General features: G+C 37.7%; 1 protein-coding gene across 8 annotated transcripts in view; it reads left to right on the top strand.

Annotated features, from left to right (window-relative positions):
* CAPRIN2 (caprin family member 2) overlaps positions 1 to 16,157 on the top strand; it is a 43,633-nt gene extending 27,476 nt beyond the window's left edge. For 3 of the 8 annotated variants that reach the window (XM_037139762.2, XM_037139765.2, XM_037139767.2), the window contains exons 11-19: positions 826 to 907; positions 1,962 to 2,017; positions 4,809 to 4,910; positions 6,190 to 6,336; positions 9,080 to 9,248; positions 11,184 to 11,366; positions 12,110 to 12,210; positions 13,995 to 14,058; positions 15,238 to 16,157. In XM_037139762.2, the coding sequence (XP_036995657.2) occupies positions 826 to 907; positions 1,962 to 2,017; positions 4,809 to 4,910; positions 6,190 to 6,336; positions 9,080 to 9,248; positions 11,184 to 11,366; positions 12,110 to 12,210; positions 13,995 to 14,058; positions 15,238 to 15,806 (1,473 nt within the window). In that variant the 3' untranslated portion in view covers positions 15,807 to 16,157. Of the gene's footprint in view, positions 1 to 825; positions 908 to 1,961; positions 2,018 to 4,808; positions 4,911 to 6,189; positions 6,337 to 9,079; positions 9,249 to 11,183; positions 11,367 to 12,109; positions 12,211 to 13,994; positions 14,059 to 15,193 lie in introns of all 8 variants that reach the window. The other 5 variants (XM_037139766.2, XM_053662179.1, XM_053662178.1 and 2 more) reach the window with 5 other exon arrangements.
* The last annotated feature ends 5,218 nt before the right edge of the window (positions 16,158 to 21,375 follow it).

The following is a 21,375-nucleotide window of genomic DNA, read 5'->3' as shown; positions in this document are numbered from 1 at the left end:
AACATGTTATCACCTTTAAGGAGTTTATATTCCAATTGTATAAGATTGTGAACTTGTGTTAAGTCAGTAATTAAATGTCAGATTGTGTTATGCAGACTCTCACAGAATTCCAGAATACTGTGATATTACTGAGGGATGAATAGACAAATAAGATTTTCTTGTGTGGCAAAAAGATCTTGAGCTTTGGAATTAGATGCATGGTTAAGTCTCACTTCTTCCAATTTACCAGCTGTAGAATTTATGGCAAGAATTTAGCTTCTAACCCTCTCCTTATTTGTAAAATGAAGGAATTGCTTATCCCTTCAGATTTTCTGAAGATAAATAAAAAGTAAAATGGTTACAACAAGTGTGTAACTTAAGAACTCAAAATGTTAGAAACATTTCTGGGAGAACCAAGATAGGCAGGTGACAGAAGACAATAGCTTCTCATCATGAAAGTATTTAATAGCATGAGCTAGTTTGTGGTTGAGATAAAATAATTAGAACCTCATTGTTTGGGGTATAATCAAAATGAGGGCTTGGTTTATACTAGGATTAATGCCTTTGTCTTAGGTCAGGAAAAAAGTTTTCTTTTCCAAGCTAGGCCTTATAATTACTATTATGGTTTTAAAACTTGACACAATCTCAAAGTTTGACAGTTACATTAGTTTTAAATTTTAACTCTTAATTTCTGCTTCTGTAAAGATTTAAGTTATTAACCTTTTGTGATAGTAATTAGCTAGATTCCTATAGGTAGTAAGGTATGGACCACATGAATAACTTAATGGTAGTAGTTTTAAAATTAATAAACTTTGCTTCTATTCATTATTAAAAATTTGCCTTTAGGAGTCTATTCTGGATTTTGACAAACCTTCAAGTGCAATTCCATCGACACAGCCGCCTTCCGCTACTTCAGGTAGCCCAGCAGGTATGTAATCCTCCTTAAGACTTGGAACAAATAGCTACAGGTGTAACTATCATTTCTTTAACAAATAATTTTACTCTAGACGTCATAAGGGTTAAATGGTGTCTGTATTCATTTATTCGAAGTACATCCCTATGTTATCAGTTATGTATGGGTGAATTCTCATTAGGATATTACCATACTTAACTGACCTGTTTGCATTTTAGAGAAAGCCTCCAGATGGATGAACGGAAATGCAGAATAGGTGTTTTTGCAATTTTTTTAATCTTCTTGTAGTGAATTCTGCTTGGAATTTGCTTTGAGTCCATTTGACTTTATAAATCTAGTGTTGAGGCTTTTAGAGTCTGATTATAAGTGAAACTACCTTGTGATATTTAGTGTACTGAGTACCATACTAAATAATGATGGAGCCTAGACTTGAATCTGGTCTGATGCTTCCAACTTAATATCTTTTGCTCTACACTAGTGTACCTCGGAAAGGGTGATGTAATCAAAGATATGGTCCAGCTGTACTAAGAAGTATACACCAACTAGATTATACAGTAATTCCTGGGTGAGGTAGGGAATAGAGTAATTAACAAAAGTGATGGGTATTAATAAGACGAAGCCAAACTGAAACTGTGTAACTGAAAAGTAGATTAATAGACATAATCAAAGAGGAAAAAAACCCTTCAGAGACAGATGACCCAGCTAAGGTTTACTTTGAAACTTACATGTATCAATTAATATGATCATGAAAGGTCAAATTTTATTTTCAGATTACTGTTACCTTTTATTTTTAAAGTCATATTTCTGTTCTTTTGGAAGGCTTGAAATGCTGCTTTTGCCCATTTAACATTCAAATGTCATGTGTTACAGATGTAATTAGTGTCCTATTCTATAATCCTCTCAGATTCTTTGTAGAGCTCTAATAGAAAATTCATGATGGACTTGAGACTAGTTTTTTTCAGCTACTGCTTTTTTCCCCAGTGAAGTATAAACTTTAGTTTCCACCCAGTTGATAAACATAAACCTTTCTCGTCTCTCAGTAGTTTACTATTGATTTCATTCTTTGCAGCATCTATGGAACAAAATCTATCCAGTCAGAGTGATTTTCTTCAAGAGCCATTACAGGTAACTTCTCCAAATTAATCTTTCATTTACTCTTCTTAGCTACTCAGGGAAGAAACTCTTGCTTTGGCAAGAATGATCAGACTTAGGGATTCTAATATACGTGTCTCATTTTTTAGATTAAGTACAGTCAGTCCTCAGAAGATTCCCTAATGACCATGGGAAAGACATTGGTTATAATAGAGAAAGCTAGTTGATTTAGTAAGGAAAGATCAAACCTGAAGAATTCAGAGGAACCTTGTCTGGGAATCTTAACTTTGCTACTGAGCTACCTAACTGACCTTAATGCTAAAGGGTCTGAAGAAAGAAACTAATTTTTTTAAGGTCATGGTTAGCCAGTCATTCCCCTGCTCACCCACCACACACACACACACACACACACACACACACACACACACACAGGGTTAACATTCTGAGGAACTAATTTTCACAGAACACACTTAGAGATATAAAGGGACCAGATCATTGGGATTTGTGTGTGCCGCATTGCATTGAAATCAGTAGTAAGTTCATGCATGGTTCATTAGTTTTCTGATCATTATCTTTTTAAAAAAATTTTCTGGATTCCTCTGAAAGCATTATTGGCTTTTTTTTTTTAAATTGTAGCTGCTTTGACAATAGGTTAAATATTTTGACAGGTGTGTCAGTAGTTGTCTTCCCTTCCAAAAACTTTTGAGGAAACACCATTTGTTTTCAGTGGTTTATATTTAGTTTGATAAGGTGGGGCTCAATTTTCAAAAATGTGGTTGTTGAACACATTCTCTCAGCCTGGGCATTGCTGAAACTAAAGAGCTTCATTTTTATCTGTTCTAGCTATTAGGGTTCCACATGAAGCCTTTAATTGAAAAATTAATTTTTTTTGAAAAGCCACTGGTGTAGGTTAATAGTTCTGGTCTGTAACATTATGTTTATTCATCAGTACTTAAACTGACCTTCAGCTGGTGCAAAGAGCAATAATTTGGAGTCAGGAACTGCCATAATTTCTAAATATTTAATAAATACTAATCTTTATCTTTTTTGTTAAGTGAACCTTTTAACTAAAATTCAAGTCTTTAATTTTTAAAATTTATTATTTTAATTTTACTTTTTCAGGGTTTATTAGCAGGGAATAAGAAGGAAGTGGAGCCAGCCGAGGGAGAAGTTCGAGTCTTTTAAAACTTAACTATCCAGTGGCCTGAATTGCCTTAACTTAGCATCTGCAGCACCTAGAGATTTGTTATGTCCTCACAATAGCCAGTCCCACTTATTTAGGGCAGTTGTCTGTGGGAGGGATAGGAGAAGGGCCACGTTTGAGGAACACTCAGTCTCATAATAGTTCTAATGTTTTGGTTAGATCTGCGGTAAATTGTACCTATTTATTTAGTTACATAAAATGTTCTGAAGGATATGAAGATTTTACCTCCACAAGACCTTTTTAACACTTGCCCCTCATCTCCTTCCCAAGAAGTGTTACTCTGATGACCCTTCTGGAAGGATGACCCTTCACTGAAACGGGACTGGTTTGGTATTGGTTACTATTAATTAGTTTCCAGTTCACTCATTACCTGGGCTTCTGAGAACCACATCAAAGTATTTAGATAAAAGGAGTGGATACACTGATACTTCAGACTTTATGGTTGCTAGATTTTTATGGGTCATTCTTTTATATCTAATTCTGGTTGTACCATAGAATTCCTAGTCTCTCTCTTAGGCACCCCCGCCCCCCCACCTGCCCCATTCTTAGTTTTGTGTTGGTCACAGTTGTCACAGTTTTAGTTCTTACTGTTTTTCCCAGTTTTTATTTTATAAAGATTAGTAGCGTTAGCTTTAATTTTTTTCTGCTCTTCAAGACACTGAGACTGCTCAGCGTGAAAGCAGTTACTGTGATCCCTGGCAGAGCTGTGTGCCTAGAGTGTTCAGTGTGCCCTGAGCTCATCTTCCCGTGAACTGCCACGGAGTGCCAGATTGAAAATCTAGCCCCAGGTTTCCAGAGCCAAGAATCTTGATAAGTGAAGATGGGATTAGGTGTGTAGTTTTGTTGACCAGGCCTGGAAAGGCAGTGTAGCTGACTGCTTGGGTTTGAATCTCAGCTCTGCCACTTAACTTAGTGTGATTAATTACTTATTCTTTCTCTTTGCCACTGCCTGATTGCCAGTATAATGGGGATAGTAGTACCTGTACCTACCCCACAGGCTTATTGTTGTATTAAATGTGTTAGTATGTGTAAAGTATTTAGCATAGTGTTTGCTTTAGTGCAAGGGTGTCAAACTCATTTTCGCTGGGGCCACATCAGCCTCGTGGTTGCTTTCAAAGGGCTGAATGTAACTTTAGGACCGTATAAATGTAACTACTCTTTAACAGTTAAGTGAGAGTTTGGCTCTGTTGCCTGGTAGAAACAAGGCGCCAGGCCGGATAAAACAAGGTGGAGGCTGGATTCAGCCTGTGGGCCTTGTGTTTGCCACCTGTGCTCTAGTGAGTGCTCAGTGAGAGTAACATTAGGAATCTCAAGGCCCAAGAAACACAAAGTGAACCAAATGTGGTGCTGCTTCTTTTTTTAAAAGATTTTATTTTTAGAGAAAGGGAAAAGGAGGGAGTAAGATAGGGAGAGAGATATCAATGTGGGAGAGATACGCTAATCACCACTTGCCTCTTGTTTGCCCCCAACCCAGGATCTGGCCTGCAACCCAGGCATGTGCCCTGACCTTTCAATCTAACCAGCAACATTTCAGTTTACAGGGTGACACTCAATCCACTGAGCCACACCCACCAGGGCAAAATGTGCTTTTTACAATGTTTTATATCTTCCTGTGTCCAGGCTGCTGCTTCTCCAGTTACTTGTAGCTCGAATGCTTGCTTGGCTACTGATCAGCCTTCTTTGGGACCTGAAACAGAGTTTTTGACCTCAGAGACTCCTGAGGTAAATAGGCCAATTGTCTGAATTTCTCTTCTGCCTTAAAGAATAGCAGAACCAGCTTATTTTATGATTTACAGGCATGGTCAGCTGAGCGATTTAACATTTATAGTGTACTAATAATGTATTGCTTTCTGTACATATTGTGGTCCTGGAACTTATATAGGTAACTTTATAGTGACTTTACTATGTAAGTAGACTTGTCAGGGTATTGCTTTATTGGATACAATAAATATGTCCAAATTGCTAATGTCAAAAAAGATGACCAGTTCTAGGTAGGATTAGGTATAAAGTTTTTCACTATATTTATGTTGAAGGAATCCTTAGAAGAAAAATCTTATTCATGTAACTGTGGAGAGTCAATAATTTGTAGTGTTACTATTAGCACTTACTCAATTGGAATGATTTACACTCTCTTTTTGGCTAATTTTGTCCAAAGTATGTTACAGTATTTGTGCTTTCAAATCTAAAGTGATAGTTTTTGCTAAGTTTGAGCAAATCCTTGAGCTAGAAATAGGAAGATAGGATGATTTTAGGGGGGGTGATTAATAAAGCAATTCCTAGGTTTTATTGTTCTTTTCATTAATTGTTATATAAGAATATGTATTATAGGATATAAAAATATAGATGGACATGGTACTGAGGGGGTGTAAATGGAAATTACTCATTTCTTCATTTTAAGAAGGTGAAGTATTTGTTACCAAGTGAAGCACAGTTGTCTCATTCTGATTTGGATTGAATTTTGGTACCTTTTTGAGCCTTTGGATTTATAGTCTGTTAATCCAGGATCTTATTCTTTTAGATAAGAATTATTTAAATTAGATAAAGCTTGGGTTCTTTTTCTTCGGCAGCTGAGACAAATCCATTAATAAGATTTTAAAATAGGGAAAAATTAACAGTGACTAAGGAACCTAACTCAAGGTGTATCTAAAGCCTAATTCTACTGTATAAATTTGGAATCCTATTAGATTCTTAACTTAGTGGAAAATACCATTTCAGGGTTTGAAAAAGGACTAGATGCTCATAAAAAAGTTCAACGCCTCGTTTGTTAGGCTGGTTGTTAGTAAAACTCTTCCACTTAGTCAGCAAGCTATGTAAAGCAAATGGTTGTGTGCACCCTCAGCAGATGAGATTTGAAATTGTAAGCAAAAGCTATTCTTTTGCATTCCTGTGTCCAATTGTCATCCTATAGAACTTGCTGACTGATGCTAGTCTGGGGTTTAGGGTATGTTGACTGCTTGCTATATGGTAGGTGATTGGCTGATGCTGCATTTTTCCTCCCCAGGCAGCAGCTCCTCCATGCAAGCAACCCTCTTCACTGGCTTCTCCAAATCCTTCCCTGTCAAAGGGCCCTGAACAGAGCTTCCAGTCACCTCCATCGAGTAGTAGTTCAGTAACTATTAGCACAGCACCCTTTCAAGCCATGCAGACGGTGAGTATGAAATGTGAACGATGATTGCAGTTCATTGTTAGAAAGCCATTGTTTCTCTCACGTCTGTTATTGTTTATTCACATCTGTTATGTGAATAAATTTTCCATTTCATTGCTCTCATTCGGGCTGGTAGGATTTACATTTGTCTAACGGAAATGTTGTCTGTGGTATTAAAGCCAGTGTTTCAAGATTTTTTTTTTTAAAAACAGATTCTTTTTTAAAAATATTTTATTTATTTTTCGAGAGAGGGGAAGGGAAGGAGAAAGAGTGGGAGAGAAATATCAATGTATGGTTGCCTCTTATGCGTCCCCTGCTGGGAACTGGCCCGCAACCCAGGCATGTGCCCTGACTGGGAATCGAACCGCGATACTCTGGTTCACAGGCCCGCGCTCAATCCACTGAGCTACGCCAGCCAGGGCTCAAGAATTTTGAATGGCTATTTTTTTTTTTTTTTTTTTTTTGTAGAGCTACGCCAGCCAGGGCTATTGAATGGCTATTTTATTAGAGGATTTCCCCCTTTGCAAAAATTAGTAGCAGGCAAAGCTGAGGACTCCTATTAAACAGATGAACTGTGCGACGAGAAACATAATTTTGTATGAACATCTTAACAATACTAACCATTTCTAATGTCACAGTAGTGATGTTCCATAGCATCAATATCCGGACCTAGAGAACGCATACCTGGGTGTTCTATCATAGTTGAAATTTTCATTTGATTCCATCTTGACCTCATGCAGGTCTTAGAGAATTGTTCAGATTTGTGTGCTATTCTGGGTTACATAAATGACAGACTGCAGCTTAAAATTTTTATGGTAACATTACAGCCAGGATCATATGCTTATTCTCTAAACACAAAATAGTATAAAAAAGTTCTTTAGAAAAAAGCAAAAAGTCTTAGCCAATAAGTACCTTTCCTGGTGTTGCTTACATGCGCCACTCCTGGTACTTCTTGAGTTACTGTGGAGTGGCTCTGGGCCGCAAGGGGGCAGGCTTCCATCTGAAGTCAGGTGTCGGTGTTCACTAATCTCATTACTTGCTGCTTGCCCACGTAAAACAACTTAGTTCCTTTGCTTTTCCCTCTTTCTTTGTCAGTCCATCCTGCACAGTATTGCCACATTGGTTTTACTAACTTTTTCCTATTCACAATTAAGTGCAAATAGTGGTCCATTACAGAATGAAACTGCAAGTCCTTTGCCTGACAGTTAATAACTTCCAAAGTCTAGTATAACCTGTCAGACCAGTCCCCTGTGCTTGCCTTGTGCATTCTTGTCACATTCCTTTTTTTGCTCATGCCAGTCTATCCTCTACACACGTTTGAAGTCTATCTAGTATGAATCAGTGTATGTTTGTTTGTTTGTTCATTCATTCATTAAAAAGAGTGGGTAGTTATGGAGCCAGGCACTGTTCTTAAGTTACTGGGGTTGTATCATTGAAAAAGAAACAAGTATTTGTGCTGAAAAATTTGATGGTTTTTTAATGGAGGTGGGGGCTACAGAGAAAAGTACATTTATAACACCATTAAGTGCTGTGTTTTGAGGAGAAATCAGGAGCAGGATCAGGAGGCTGGAGAGTGATAGGAGTGCTGTTTTACAGAAACAGCCAGAGGCTGGATAGGTCATTGCCTGCCACAGGAAAGGTACTCTGTAAATGGCAGGTTTTTTTCATTCATCTTTAGTTTTGAAAGAGTGTACTTTTCTCCTATATAGCTTTCATTCTCAGTAAACATTGTTATGATAGCACATAGCAGGAAGATTAACTTTTATGCTTGGATTTTATTCTATCAAAAATCAAATAGAAGTTTTTTTTTTTTTTACAATGGTAAAATACGCGTAATATAAAATTTACTTACTGTTTTAACCATTTTTAAGTATATAATTCAGTGGCACTAAGTATATCCACAGTGTTGTACAACCATCACCATTTCCAGAATATTTTCATCATCCAAACAAACTCTGTACCCTTTGAACAATAACCTTTTTCCTCCTACCTCCAAGCCTCTGGTAACCCTCTGTTCTACTTTCTGTCTCTAGGAATTTGCCTGTTCTAGGCACCTCATGTAACTGGAATCACAGTATTTGTCCTTTTGTATCTGGCTTATTTCACTTAGTGTAGTATATTAAAGGTTCGTCCATGGTATAGCATGGATCAGAATTTCTTTTTTATGGCTAAATAATATTCCATTGTATGTATAGACCACATTTTGTTTATTCAAACATTGATGGACAGATGGGTTATTCCCACCTTTTGGCTATTACGAATAGCGCTTCTGTGAACATTGGTGTCCAAATATCTACTTGAATCTCAGCTTTTCATTCTTTTGGGTATACGCCCCAAACTGGAATTTCTGGATAATATGATAGATAATTCTATGTTTAGGTTTTTGAGGAACCACCATACTGTTTTCTGCAGTGGATGCACCACTTTATGTTTCTGTCAGCCACACATGAGGGTTCCAATTTGACCATAACCTTGCTAACACTTGTTATTTTTTTAAAAACATGTCAGTGGGTATGATGAAGTAGTATCTCAGTGTGGTTTTGATTTCTATTTCCCTAATAACTGATGATGTTGAGTATCTTTTTATGTGCTTATTGGCCATTTATTTTCCTTGGAGAAACATTTATTCAAGTCCTTTGCCCATTAAATACAAGTTATTGAATGTTGCAGAGTTTTTGCTGGATGTCACCTTTAATTATTTTCTATGAAACTTCACAAATGACTCAGCATGCTCTTGTCTTTGAAGGTATTTAATGTTAATGCACCTCTGCCTCCAAGGAATGAACAAGAAAGAAAAGAACCCCCCTATTCACCTGGCTACAACCAGAGTTTTACTTCAGCAAGTACACAAACACCACTCCAGTGCCAGCTGCCTGCTATACACGTAGAACAAGCTGTTCTTTCTCAAGAGACCGGTAAGATCTTTGTACATGGTATTTTGAAGACTTAGATGACAGCCAATTGAAAGGAAAGCAACTCTGTAGTGACACTTCAGGGGTTCTTTCCTGAGTAGTCAGCACTATCTCCTTACATATTAAAGTGTTGACAAGTAATCCCTTTTCCTCTCTTTAAATTTACCATTTTAACTTTTGTAGAGGTGAAACCTTGATGGTTGACTTATGGACTCATATTTTTAAACCCGAATGCTTTGATTGCCATAGACAGCGATAAAGTTAGATAAAACATTGTCCAGCTGCTTTTAGGAAGTTTTGGAAACCATACTGTTAAGTCTTATAGCATACACAGATGGCTGTTTGGCCATTTTTCTCCCTTAACAGTAAAAGCATTGATTAATGTGACAATATAAATTAGTATGCTCATTCCACTGTTTGCTTAGAGATGAGAGATTACTTTTTTCTTTCATGCTACTCTAAATCATGAATAAGCCCTGGCTGGTGTGGCTCAGTGGACTGAGCACTGCCCTGTGAACCAAAGGGTTGTCAGTTTGATTCCTGGCCAGGGCACATGCCTGGGTTGTGGGCTATGTCCCCACTTGGGGACGTGCGAGAGGCAACCGATTGGTTTCTCTCACTTACTAATGTTTCTCTCCCTCTCTTTCTCCCTACCTTCCCTCTCAAAATAAATAAATAAAATCTTTAACAAAAGTTAATTTCTAAAAAAAGCAACTTTGTAGTTATTTCCTAATGTAAGTACCACTTGTAGATTTTTAGTGCTGGTATTTTAGACTCCCATTGAGTCTTCTAAAACTTAAATTTGAGCAAATGAATAGTGCGTTCTGGGTACTTGATTAATCACAAGAGGTAGTACACGTAAACCCCTGGACTTAGCCACAAACGACCCCATTCTGTTCTCACCTGTGCTGTGAAAATATAGGGCAGGTGATTTACTTGAAGGATACTTTCGTCATCTACCCCCTCATTTACAGGAGTAGTGAAAATTTATTTTCTTTTACTCTTTGATCTGGAATATTTAGGCTTTTTTCTTTAATTATGAATGGATGTGTATATATCTCTATATATGGATCTATCTATAACATAAAATCTGTCACTGTAACCATTTTTTAAGTATCCAGCTCTGTGGCATGAAGTACATTCAGATTGTTGAGCAGCCGTCACCATCACTTGTCTCTGGGACGTTTTTATCTCCTCCAGCCGAAACCCTGTCCCCATTTTCCGGTGACCCCCGACCCCTTCCCTGTAAGCGCCGCAGCCACCACCCCGCCCTGTCTCTGTGACCCCGACTGCCTGTGCGGGTGCCAGCACAACACTCGTCCTTTTGTGACTAGCCTCTTCCACTGAGCGGAACATCTGCAAAGTTCCTGCATGTTGTAGCACATGCCAGAATTTCTTTTTTAAGGGGCTGAATAATGTTCTATTTAAATATACAGGGTGGGCCCTGGATGGTGTAGCTCCGTGGATTGAGCGCGGGCTGTGAACCGAAGGGTGGCCAGTTCGATTCTCAGTCAGGGCACATGCCTGGGTTACAGGTCAGGTCCCTGGTGGGGGGGGGCATGCAAGAGGCAGCCATACACTGATGTTTCTTTAATTCTCTCCCTCCCTTCCCCTATCTAAAAATAAATTAAATCTTAAAAAAATAAATATACAGGGTGGGGTAAAAGTGAGTTTATAGTTGCAAGTATGTGAAACAGTTTATTCTTGTGTCATCAATTATTATTGTCTTATTTTTCCATACAAACAACTGTGAACGTACTTTTGCCCCACCCTGTATGTGTAGAGCAGCCTTTCTCTATTCATATGTATATAGCACCTGTTTATTTTTTAAGGGAGAAAATGATGTTAACGTTTTTGATATAAAGTGACTTTTAAGTATAAAGAATATTGAATCTTTATTGCAATTTAACCCTTGGACTTTAAAACTGTTTCCTTAAGCAGCAAATTATCCTGATGGAACTATTCAAGTAAGCAATGGTAGCCTTGCCTTTTACCCAGCACAGACGAATTTATTTCCCAGACCCTCTCCACCATTTGGCAATGCCCGGGGATCTGTTAGAGGATGTACTCGTGGTGGGAGACTACTAACCAGTACATATCGGTCCCCTGGCAGTTATAAAGGTATGCTCTGAATAAAATTTAACTTTACCGAATTATTTTGTATATTTACTTGCTAAAACTGTTTACTTTACCTGTTTCTTTTTATAGTTGTCATTTATAATGTAGTAAAGGAGTCCCTATTTCTGCAAAATACAGTAGTATTTCTAATATATGTACTCTCAGTAGCAGAGGAAATCTTTACATGAAAAGCAGATTCATCCTGTTACCTACTGAAGTGAAAGTTGAGCATCTTTCTCCCCCTGTGAATGAATTTTTATTTACACATTTGAATAATTTGTTCTTTTTATTAATTGACTTGATTGCTCAAAATGTGTCATAGAGAATGCCTATTTTCTAGTTATTTGTCTTTCAGAGTATGCCACAGATAAAACATAAACTTTGAGATTATAGTAGTGATAGTCTTTTTAGTTTTAAATGTGGTTCCAACTATTCCAGTCATTGCTTGGTGTTAGCAAAGTACTCCACACAGAGCCGTATCCCACCCCACGTACCCTGCACCCTTTCCCCCACTCCCTGCAGTCCAGCTGCAGTAAATTCTGGCAGCTGGGTTATTTGAAGCCGGCAGTATTTTATAAATAGGTGTCTTATTGGGTAAGCAGTGTTAATAGAGTTTTCTTAAAGAAGGCATAAATCTAATGTTGGCATAGAGGACCAGTTTAATTTTTCAAATTGTATACAATTAGACTACTTAAAAGTTTAGGATAACTTTGTTCACAATCTTATGCAAGTTGTTTATTTATTAGGTTTTGATGCTTATAGAGGACCTCCTTCAGTTTCCAATGGAAATTATAGCCAGCTACAATTCCAGGCGAGAGAGTATCCTGGGACACCTTATTCCCAAAGGGTAAGAATAGTTGCCATAGTCTAATAGTAGTACAGTTGTTTATGTTAAACTGGTGTTTTGTATGAGGCACTCTTAGTTTTACTTATAAAAACTGTGAAGAGTTGAGCTGGAAGCATTTCTGGTAACCCATGGAGGATAAATGACAACTTAGAAGGTCTTAAGGACTTTATTAATCACATCGTTTGTACTAACTTATTCACTCCTCCACCCTGTAAGAGAAAATGGGATTCAGAAACAAGTTAAATAACTTGTTTGAGGTCATTCAGCAAGTACACAGTTGGACTGAGATTTGAATGCAAGTCTCCTAACTCCAAAGCCCATGATGTTAATATTACTGTATTGCCTTAAAGTTAACTTTTCTAGATATCAAGTATAGCAAAATCCTTTTTGTATAAATTTATTTTATTCTGAGTTGAATAGCAGAGCAGATTTTCTTTACTACAAATGATAGAACTTTGATAGGATGTTAGATACCCCACTTTAGTAAACCTTGGGAACTCCCTGTGGTTGGTCATATATGAAAATATAGACTACATCAACATTTTCAGTTTTATAAATCTTAGTCTGGTGTCACACTGAGTTCTGTTGAAAGTACATGAAGTACCTATATGCTGGAAGAGCTTGCAGTTATGCGAGGAGGATGGATGTCTGTGCAAAGGCAGTATTGAAAGGAGGCGGAGGACACACCAAGTGGCCTAATGTCTTGAGTTCGACCCGATTTCATCACTTCCCCTGTTATGTGACCACAGGCATGTTACCGAAACTTTCTGGGCTCTAGTTCATCTAGTTTGTGTGTTTCAATGACGTACTCATCCCAGTTCATTGTGAGAATTACTTTAGGAGATGTTTTGAAGGTTAAATAAGCTAATACATACCACAGTGCTGGGTGTATGTCGAACATGCTCACATGGGCTGTTATTACATGATTCTCAGGTAGTGTGTGAAGGGAGTGCATTGATTAACGTAGACTTCAGTAATGAACCTGTCTGTTCTTAACACCAGTTATTCTAATATCTTTGCCCACTGCTTTAAATTTCTGCCTTAGGTAACAAGGTATTAGTAACAGTGCTTGTTGTTGGAAAAAGGACTAGGAGTCTTGGTGGGAGACTTAATTATTACATTCATTGTATACCTTCTTGTATTGTTTCAATTTTTTATTACACGTACTAACCAACACAACTAAGTATTATTTTCATGGTTTGTACGGAGGCAGACTTTTAACAGACTTTGGAGGCAGTTTGAAATGTTGCTTCTTCAACACATTTTGGTGAAGGTAATAGATTATATTTCCAGGGACTAATACAGTTAATATAATGTAATTCTTATCAGTTCCCCTGCCAGGACAAAACAGAGCCCTAACATACTTTGTAACTGTCTTTATAGTTTGGTTTATAGATAGAGCAAGATTGAAGTAGTCTGTGTTCTTGCTTTATTATCTCCTTCTGTGGTGAGACGAGGAACAGAGGTCCCTGCCACATTTTCCCATGTCTCCCATTACCTAGCATTGTACCTTTTAAATAGTGTTTTCTAGATGCTTTGTAGTTTTTGCAAGTGTTAACCTGTCTAATTGGTCAAGTTGCTGCTACTGTTGTTAAGCAAGAATTGCTACTGTGGCCTTATTTGTTTTTCTTGGTGTTTGGCAACATCTGAGCCTTTTTTGGTTGTTGGATAGAGGGCTAGGAAGATTTATAATGGTACAGAATTACCAGCCAATCATTCTGGGTACTAACTAGGTACTGTCTTGCTTTTTTGTTGCCAAGGTAAATGTTGTATGTTTCTTTTAGGATAATTTCCAGCAGTGTTACAAGAGAGGAGGGACATCTGGTGGTCCTCGGGCAAATTCAAGAGGTAAGGTTAATTAACTGAGTTTATTTACCCCAAACTACCATTTTCTGTCAAGTTCTCCCTAAATACATTGTGTTTAGCATTTATCTTGTTGAGGTTGTGTTTGCTTAATTTGTAGTACTGAACTCTTGAGGGAGATATTAGACTACTTAGGCTGTGGAAATCAGTTTTCAATTAATTAAAAGTGTGCATGTGTTTCAATTTTCTTGACATCAGAGGATAATTCAACCTTAGATGTACAGGGTGGTGCAAAAAGTATGTTTATAGTTGGGAGTATGTGACATATAGAATTTCTTCTTGTATTCTTTGTCCCACCTTGTATATCCACAATACCAACCGCACATCTTTTTGTGGGAAGTTTCAGGGCGATGGTTTTGTAATGATGGACACATGCAAGTGCTCTCGTGTCACTACATTGATAGGTAGGAATAAGCAACAATCAAGACGCACAATTAAGACGTGAAACAAAAGCAGGAAACTTGTAATACTTTTTAATATGTGAAGGCACTACTTAAAGATGTAGTGCAACTGAGAAAATCAAGAATTACTGAGGATTAAGTTTCTCATAGGAAAAGTCTCTCTTTTTAAAGACAGTAGCCAGTATTCTGTTGCCTTTGCTTTACTTCTAAGCAGTGCTTTTGTTCAATACCTAAAACATTTCATGATATCACTTTAACTTGGAAATAAAGAATAGGCATTCATCACGGGGCTTAGTACCATAGCCAAATATCCTTGAAGGGCTAGTAGTTCTAAAAGTTGGTTCTTTTATGTAATCCCAGTTTTCTTGAGTTTTTCTACATCAGAAACTTTGAGTAGGTTTATTAGTGAGAAATTAGAACAGTGAGAATTATGAGAGAAAGATAAAGTAAAAAGAATGTTCAAACCTGGGTTTTAGATTTTGCTAACCTTAACTGGTAGTAAGTTGTCCAACCTTTTAATCTTTAAAAAAAAAAATGTGGCTACTAGACAACACCACCAAGGTCCCTTCTGGCTTTAGAACAGGGACATAAAAACCTATTGGCAGAAAAATCTTTGAAAGCACACTGTAGCTATAGTTTATTGCTTTTGTTTTGGAATGTACTGTAAAATGTATTTTTGTGTTTCAGTAGCCGACTAATGTTAAATGTTGTGTTCAAAGCTAACTGCTTCATTATGAGAAACTCACTGTTGCTAATAAAACAGCAGGGTGGAGTGATTCTTCTCAGGTGAGCAGCCCAGAAAGAGACAACGAAACCTTTAACAGTGGTGACTCTGGACAAGGCGACTCCCGTAGCATGACCCCTGTGGATGTTCCAGTGACAAATCCAGCAGCCACCATACTGCCAGTTCATGTCTATCCCCTGCCTCAGCAGATGCGAGTTGCCTTCTCAGCAGCCAGAACCTCTAATCTCGCCCCTGGAACTTTAGACCAACCTATTGTGTTTGATCTTCTTCTGAACAACCTGGGAGAAACTTTTGATCTTCAGCTTGGTAGATTTAATTGCCCAGTGAATGGCACTTATGTTTTCATTTTTCACATGCTAAAGCTGGCGGTGAACGTGCCACTCTATGTCAACCTCATGAAGAATGAAGAGGTCCTGGTATCTGCCTACGCCAACGACGGTGCTCCAGACCACGAAACTGCTAGCAATCACGCGATTCTTCAGCTCTTCCAGGGAGACCAGATATGGTTACGTTTGCACAGGGGAGCCATTTATGGGAGTAGTTGGAAATATTCTACATTTTCAGGCTACCTTCTTTATCAAGATTGAAAGTCAGTACAGAATTGACAACAAAAGATGGTGTTGTAGTTGGTGGGATTAAAGGAAAAGTAGTCCTTGACCTTGTTACTAATTGGTGTAGGGAAATGTTTTCATTCCTAGAGGAAGGAGGAGGTCCTTATTTTTGTTTTCCTCCCCAAGGTGAAAAATTTCAAGCCAAACGACAATTAGCACTAATCTGGCACTTTATAAATTGTGATGTAGCCTCACTAGTCAAGCTGTGAATGTATATTGTTTGCACTTAATCCTAAACTGTATTAATGTTCAGCTTACTAAACCGACTGCCTCAAGTCCAGGCAAGTTATAATGCCTTGTTGTGCCTCAATAAAAAAGTTACATGCACTTTCAGTGTTCTTATTTTTTTAAACATTTAGTTGATAGAATATTTAATTTTCAGTATTCATCACTGATAACTCTTGAATAAGGGTTTCTATCTATGGGCTCACATTATGAGGTGAAAATAAGAAGCTTTTTATATATAACAGTTCCTTTTGGAGATACTTTCCTCCGATAATTGTACATGTCATTCATGTTTTCCATTGGCCAAACATCTATTCCTTGAAGCTATCCTGCAGTTGGATCTGCACTATCCTTTGGTTACCTAATATCTTCAGGTACCTAATATGTACATAATAATACAAGATACAATAGGAAGAAACCCAGGTAATACCACTGGTTCATCATCAGTAAGGTCCTGTACTTGCTGTTAGTCTCAAGGTATTCCTAATAACTACTTCAGTGATTAGGCCAATAACTTTATATTCGTGCTTCATATTCGTGCTTCAGCTTTTGGGCAAGTGTTGACAGCTGATAAGTACAGCTCACTTGCCACCAGTACAAGATGTTGAATGCCAGGTTTTAAAATACTATTACCCATTATCAATACTTGGAGGCCTGAGGCTCACTAGTTCTATTTCTCAAGCATTATTCCTTAGTTTGTTTTATTTCAAGAACCATCACATACCTTGAAATAAATTAAATGACTAATTTAGTCTTTCCAATATATGGGTTAATTGATTTGTGCCCAGTTCTGTGGCTACAAAGATGAATGACGTTTAGATGTTCAGGCACATCAAGCATCAGAGAAATCAGTTTGACCTCCTGAGAGCAAATCTGTTCTTGGGTTATTTCTTAGCTTTCTATCACACCCCTGGTTTGTTTTTATTTATTTTTCATTGCTGTTGTGTATCTGCATTGCTTACTGTTCAGTAACTAGACCTCCATGGACCAGTTCTTTAATTCTCTCACTTTTTTCTTTTGTCTCTTATTTTTCACTTTCTGGGAGACTTCTTGGACCTAATATTCCTGCCTTACAATTTTAAATTTTTGCTACGTTTAATATTTATAAGTACACTTCTGTTATCTGAACGTTCCTTACATATGTCTATTGTTCTTGTTTTATGCTTGTATTTTCTAATTTTAAGGGTAAAGTTTTTAAAAAAAAATTTCTCCCCCCATAGTCTATTTCCTATACTTTTTTGTTTGTTTTAGTCTCTTATCTGTATTGTTATATTTGTTCAGTATCTTGTGATAACTGGCTGACTTCATATTTAGGAACAGGGCACCAAAAGATGAGTGAAAGCTTCCAATGTGGAGGTGGGACTTGTTGACTTTTGTGGGGAGAACACCAGTGTGAAGTATGGAAGATCTTTCTAAAGTAGGACACGGGGCCCAGAAGTCATGAAAGATGGACAAATTTGACGTATATAATTTATTCCCCTAAAGCCTCTGTTTAGGGAAACTAATATCAAAAGACAAATGTATACTTGCAGTGGGAGGAAATCAATAACAAAAAGATGGCCCAAAAAGGGTAACAGATGTGAAGAGACCATTCGTCCAAAAAAAGAAGTATATGTAAAGTTTTAAAGTACATATTTTGGCAAGCATGTGGAGAAACGGGAATGTATACTGAAGATGGGAATAAATTTGGTATGTTTTTGGAGAGTGAATTAGCAGTAACTATCAAGGCATAAAGTACATGACCCAGAAATTGTTCTGCGAGGAGTTTACAAATAGTTTTGGAATTACGGCAAAGTACACGCACACAGATATTTCATATAGCATTATTAATCCTATAGTAAACTTGGGGAGACAACTTGGACGCCTGTCAACAGGAAGTTGGTTAAGTAAGTCAAAACAGAAGAGAATGTGCAACATTTGTGTAAAAACTTTTAAAATCATGTGTCTGTGATTATTTGACTCATTCCCCCCCCTCCCCGGCAGTATGTATAAGAAATTCAATAGTGCAGGCGGTAAGGAAAGGGAGTTGTAGTAGAAGGGAGGAAGACTTCTGTCTTTCATTCTGAAACTTACTGTAGAACTTGAAATGTACATATTACTTATTTTAGAAAATATTTAAGTAAAAGGTAAAATGGTAGGTTACTACGGTATTTACTATGCCTTGTCTTTCCTCGGATAGAGCTTGAGGGTTTGTTCAGATTAAGTATGGGATAATAAATACGTGGAAGAGTGTTACTATAAAAACCCCAAACACCTTTCATCTTTTACTAATATTTGCATTTCACCTCATAATTTATAGAGTACTTTTCTCTGTTATCTTATTTGATCCTCAGAATGGCCCTTGTGAGGTACACACTGTTTTAAAGGATAAGAAAATTGAGACTGTTGGAGATAGGGCACACTAAACACTTGGTGAGCTGGACAAAGGGGACTCCGTTGCATCTGTCGTAGTTTCTCACAGGCCCTGAAGTCAAGGCTGGATGACCCCTTTCTAATGTGAAGTGTGGAAAGTCTGAGGAAATGAAGAAATGACACTTGGGGGGACAAACACTGAGTTGAGATTTCTTTTTTGGTTCTGGTTAATGCGAGTATTTCTAGTTTCTCCCCTGCCCACAAGCACTTCCATTTCCTCTCTTGGTGAAGGCAGTTTCTGGCTTTTGTTTGGAAACTTCCTAACCTCCTATTTCACTTCAGCTTACACATTTTTGATTGTTTTTTAAAAAGTTTCTCTTAAACTGAGCAGGCTGTCATACTCTCGCAGTAAATTTTACTTGGAGCTTTTGGTTACATGTGTTGTAATGGAGATTATTATTGACTTCTATTAACAAAATACTAGAGATCTTACATTTATAAGATGTGTACATAATCTTAAAAAAAAAAAAACCTCACCCGGGGACATGTTTATTGATTTTTAGAGAGGAACGAGGAAAGAGAAACATTGGTTTCCTCCCGTAGGTTCCCTGACTGGGGACTGAACTTACAACCTAGGCATATGCCCTGACCAGGGATTGAACCGTCAACATTTTGGTGTATGGGGTGATGCTCCAACCAACTGAACCACTTGGCCAGGGCATATGTATGTACTCTTTTATATATTTTAGGTGCTGTGATGTACAGCCCTGCCAATATAGATGCTTTTTGAGTAGATGTATTTATCCACAAACTTTGCAGTATTTGCTTACAGATTATTTAACGTGATTTAGTGGACATATTGTTAAATTTTCAAGCAGGGACTTTTTGCATTGGGTTTTTGCTCCCATTTTCTCTTTACCATGTGGGCCAGATTAAAGCCTACTAACATAGACCAGCAGATGAGCTGCTGCCAACAGATGGGGAGGACAGCTGTGATGTTCCATTTAGATGACTAAAACATTAAATCTCAAAAAAGGCTACAGTGGCAAGGCTTGGAGTAAAAAAGTACTTTCTGTAATTTGAGCTGTAACCGTGCAAGTTATTCTCACTCTGTGCTATTATTTCTAGGGTAATGACAGCCGCGTCTATGGTGTCACCTAACCTATATACACAGATGACTCAACAGTTTTCAAATTATTCCTCTATTCCTTCTCCCCTGCCATAGCTCCCAGTGTGACTACCAGATGTGGATTTCCAGTTGTTATTGGAAACTTTTAGCAGCGTGACCCATAAGTACAATACTTCTAGTTCAATAGGTCCATAGGCAAACTCGTCTTTCCTCCGAAATCTAATACTCTTTCTGTTTTCTTGGGCTGTTTCCATTGGCCATCAAAGCTTGAAACTTTAGTGCCATCCTTGACTTCCCTTTGTTACTTTGTATATCCAATCAGTCACAAATTTGTTTATTCAGCTTGTGAAATGTCTCATGTCTATTCTTGCTGTGGATAGTGCATTTTAGATCCCTTATTTTTCTCACATGCTTTCATTTATTCATCCAACCAATTCTTATTGATTGCTTATTATGTGCCAGGGATAGTGTGAGAATATGCCTCACTATGGCCCATTCATCAAAGGTTGAATAAGGTCTCACCACTTTTTAAATAGAATACAGGGATAATAGTTAATATTGTATCATGAACAATGTGTTTATGCTATTTAATCATCACTACAGCTCTTGGAAGTAGATGAGGAAACAGGTACAGAGATGTGAGGTGCGTGCAAACCATGGTAGTACGAGACTGTGCTGGCTCACATTCTACCTTAAACAAGGTGTCAAGAAGTGGAGCCATCCCTTTATAGTATGCAGAGAAATAAGAAAAGAGGGGACTGGACCAAATATAAATTAAATAGTTTAGGGAAGGCAACTTTAAAACACTTGCAAAGAAATCTGAGAGCAGAACCATACAAACTTACGGGTTTTTTTTCCTGTTGTCTTAGACGCTGCTAATATGCATCGCCTTTTAGTAACTGGTCTTAACTGAATCTGAAGCGTATGAAGTTTTCATGGGAGCATAAAAATGAGAGCTGAAAGTGTTTCTGCATTTGGTATCTAGGGGATCAGTGTTGATTTTTGCTTGGCAGTTTCAGTGGGCAGAAACCTGGGGATAGCTTATTGAAACATGAATAGGAAATAGGGAGGCAGAGACAATAAATGAAAAATTCTTTGGAATGAAAAGTGAAAAAGAATGAACAATAATCACAAAGCATTACTTAAAGATTTTTTTTTAATGGAAAAGTTTTTACACAGGTTGAATCAGTGGATGAAAAAGTTTTACAAATTGTCAACAGTGAGCATGTAGTAATACCCAAATGTAATGAAAAATATGTAGGTGAGGAGAGAGATTTATGGAGCAAGGTCCCAGAGGACATGGGAGAAGACTGGGTTCAGATCCGAGGCAAGGAAATTCATTTGTGTTTGAGTTGAGCCTGATAGCTTCACTCATCTTTTCAGGGCTCTGTGAGGAGTGGAAGGTGGTGCCGATCACAGACAAGGAACGGGGTTGTTGAGCGGAAGAAAACGTATTTGTAGTCGTGTTATTTTGTGCAGTGGCTCAAGGTTAGACCTGAGAAATGGATTTAGTTTAATAGCCAAGAATGATGTGTAGTCAAATGAATAGGCCAAGGAGAACTGCAGAAGTGATTGAGTTGGGAAGCAGGTGAGAGAGCGCGAGAGCGCGCTCCCTCGCAGAGGAAGAATAGGTCCTAACTTGCATAGTGTTTTGGAATTAAAATTTCAGAAGTCAGGGAGTTTTAGATAATTATCGTGAGGTGCGAGAGAGTGGGTTAATGAAGTGGAGATGAAAGGCACTGTTTTCTATGTTCTGGAGTGCTAAGCAGTTTGGATTTTATATTGAAATTGATGGGAATCATTAAGGAAGATACATGACACTGAAGGCAGTGTGGAGAA

The sequence above is a fragment of the Artibeus jamaicensis genome, unplaced genomic scaffold (assembly GCF_021234435.1).
Source record: "Artibeus jamaicensis isolate MK-2021 breed Jamaican fruit bat unplaced genomic scaffold, CSHL_Jam_final contig_233, whole genome shotgun sequence".
Classification (NCBI taxonomy): domain Eukaryota; kingdom Metazoa; phylum Chordata; class Mammalia; order Chiroptera; family Phyllostomidae; genus Artibeus; species Artibeus jamaicensis.
The sequence above is the reverse complement of the archived record's forward strand: the minus strand, read 5'-3'. Positions and strand labels throughout refer to the sequence as shown.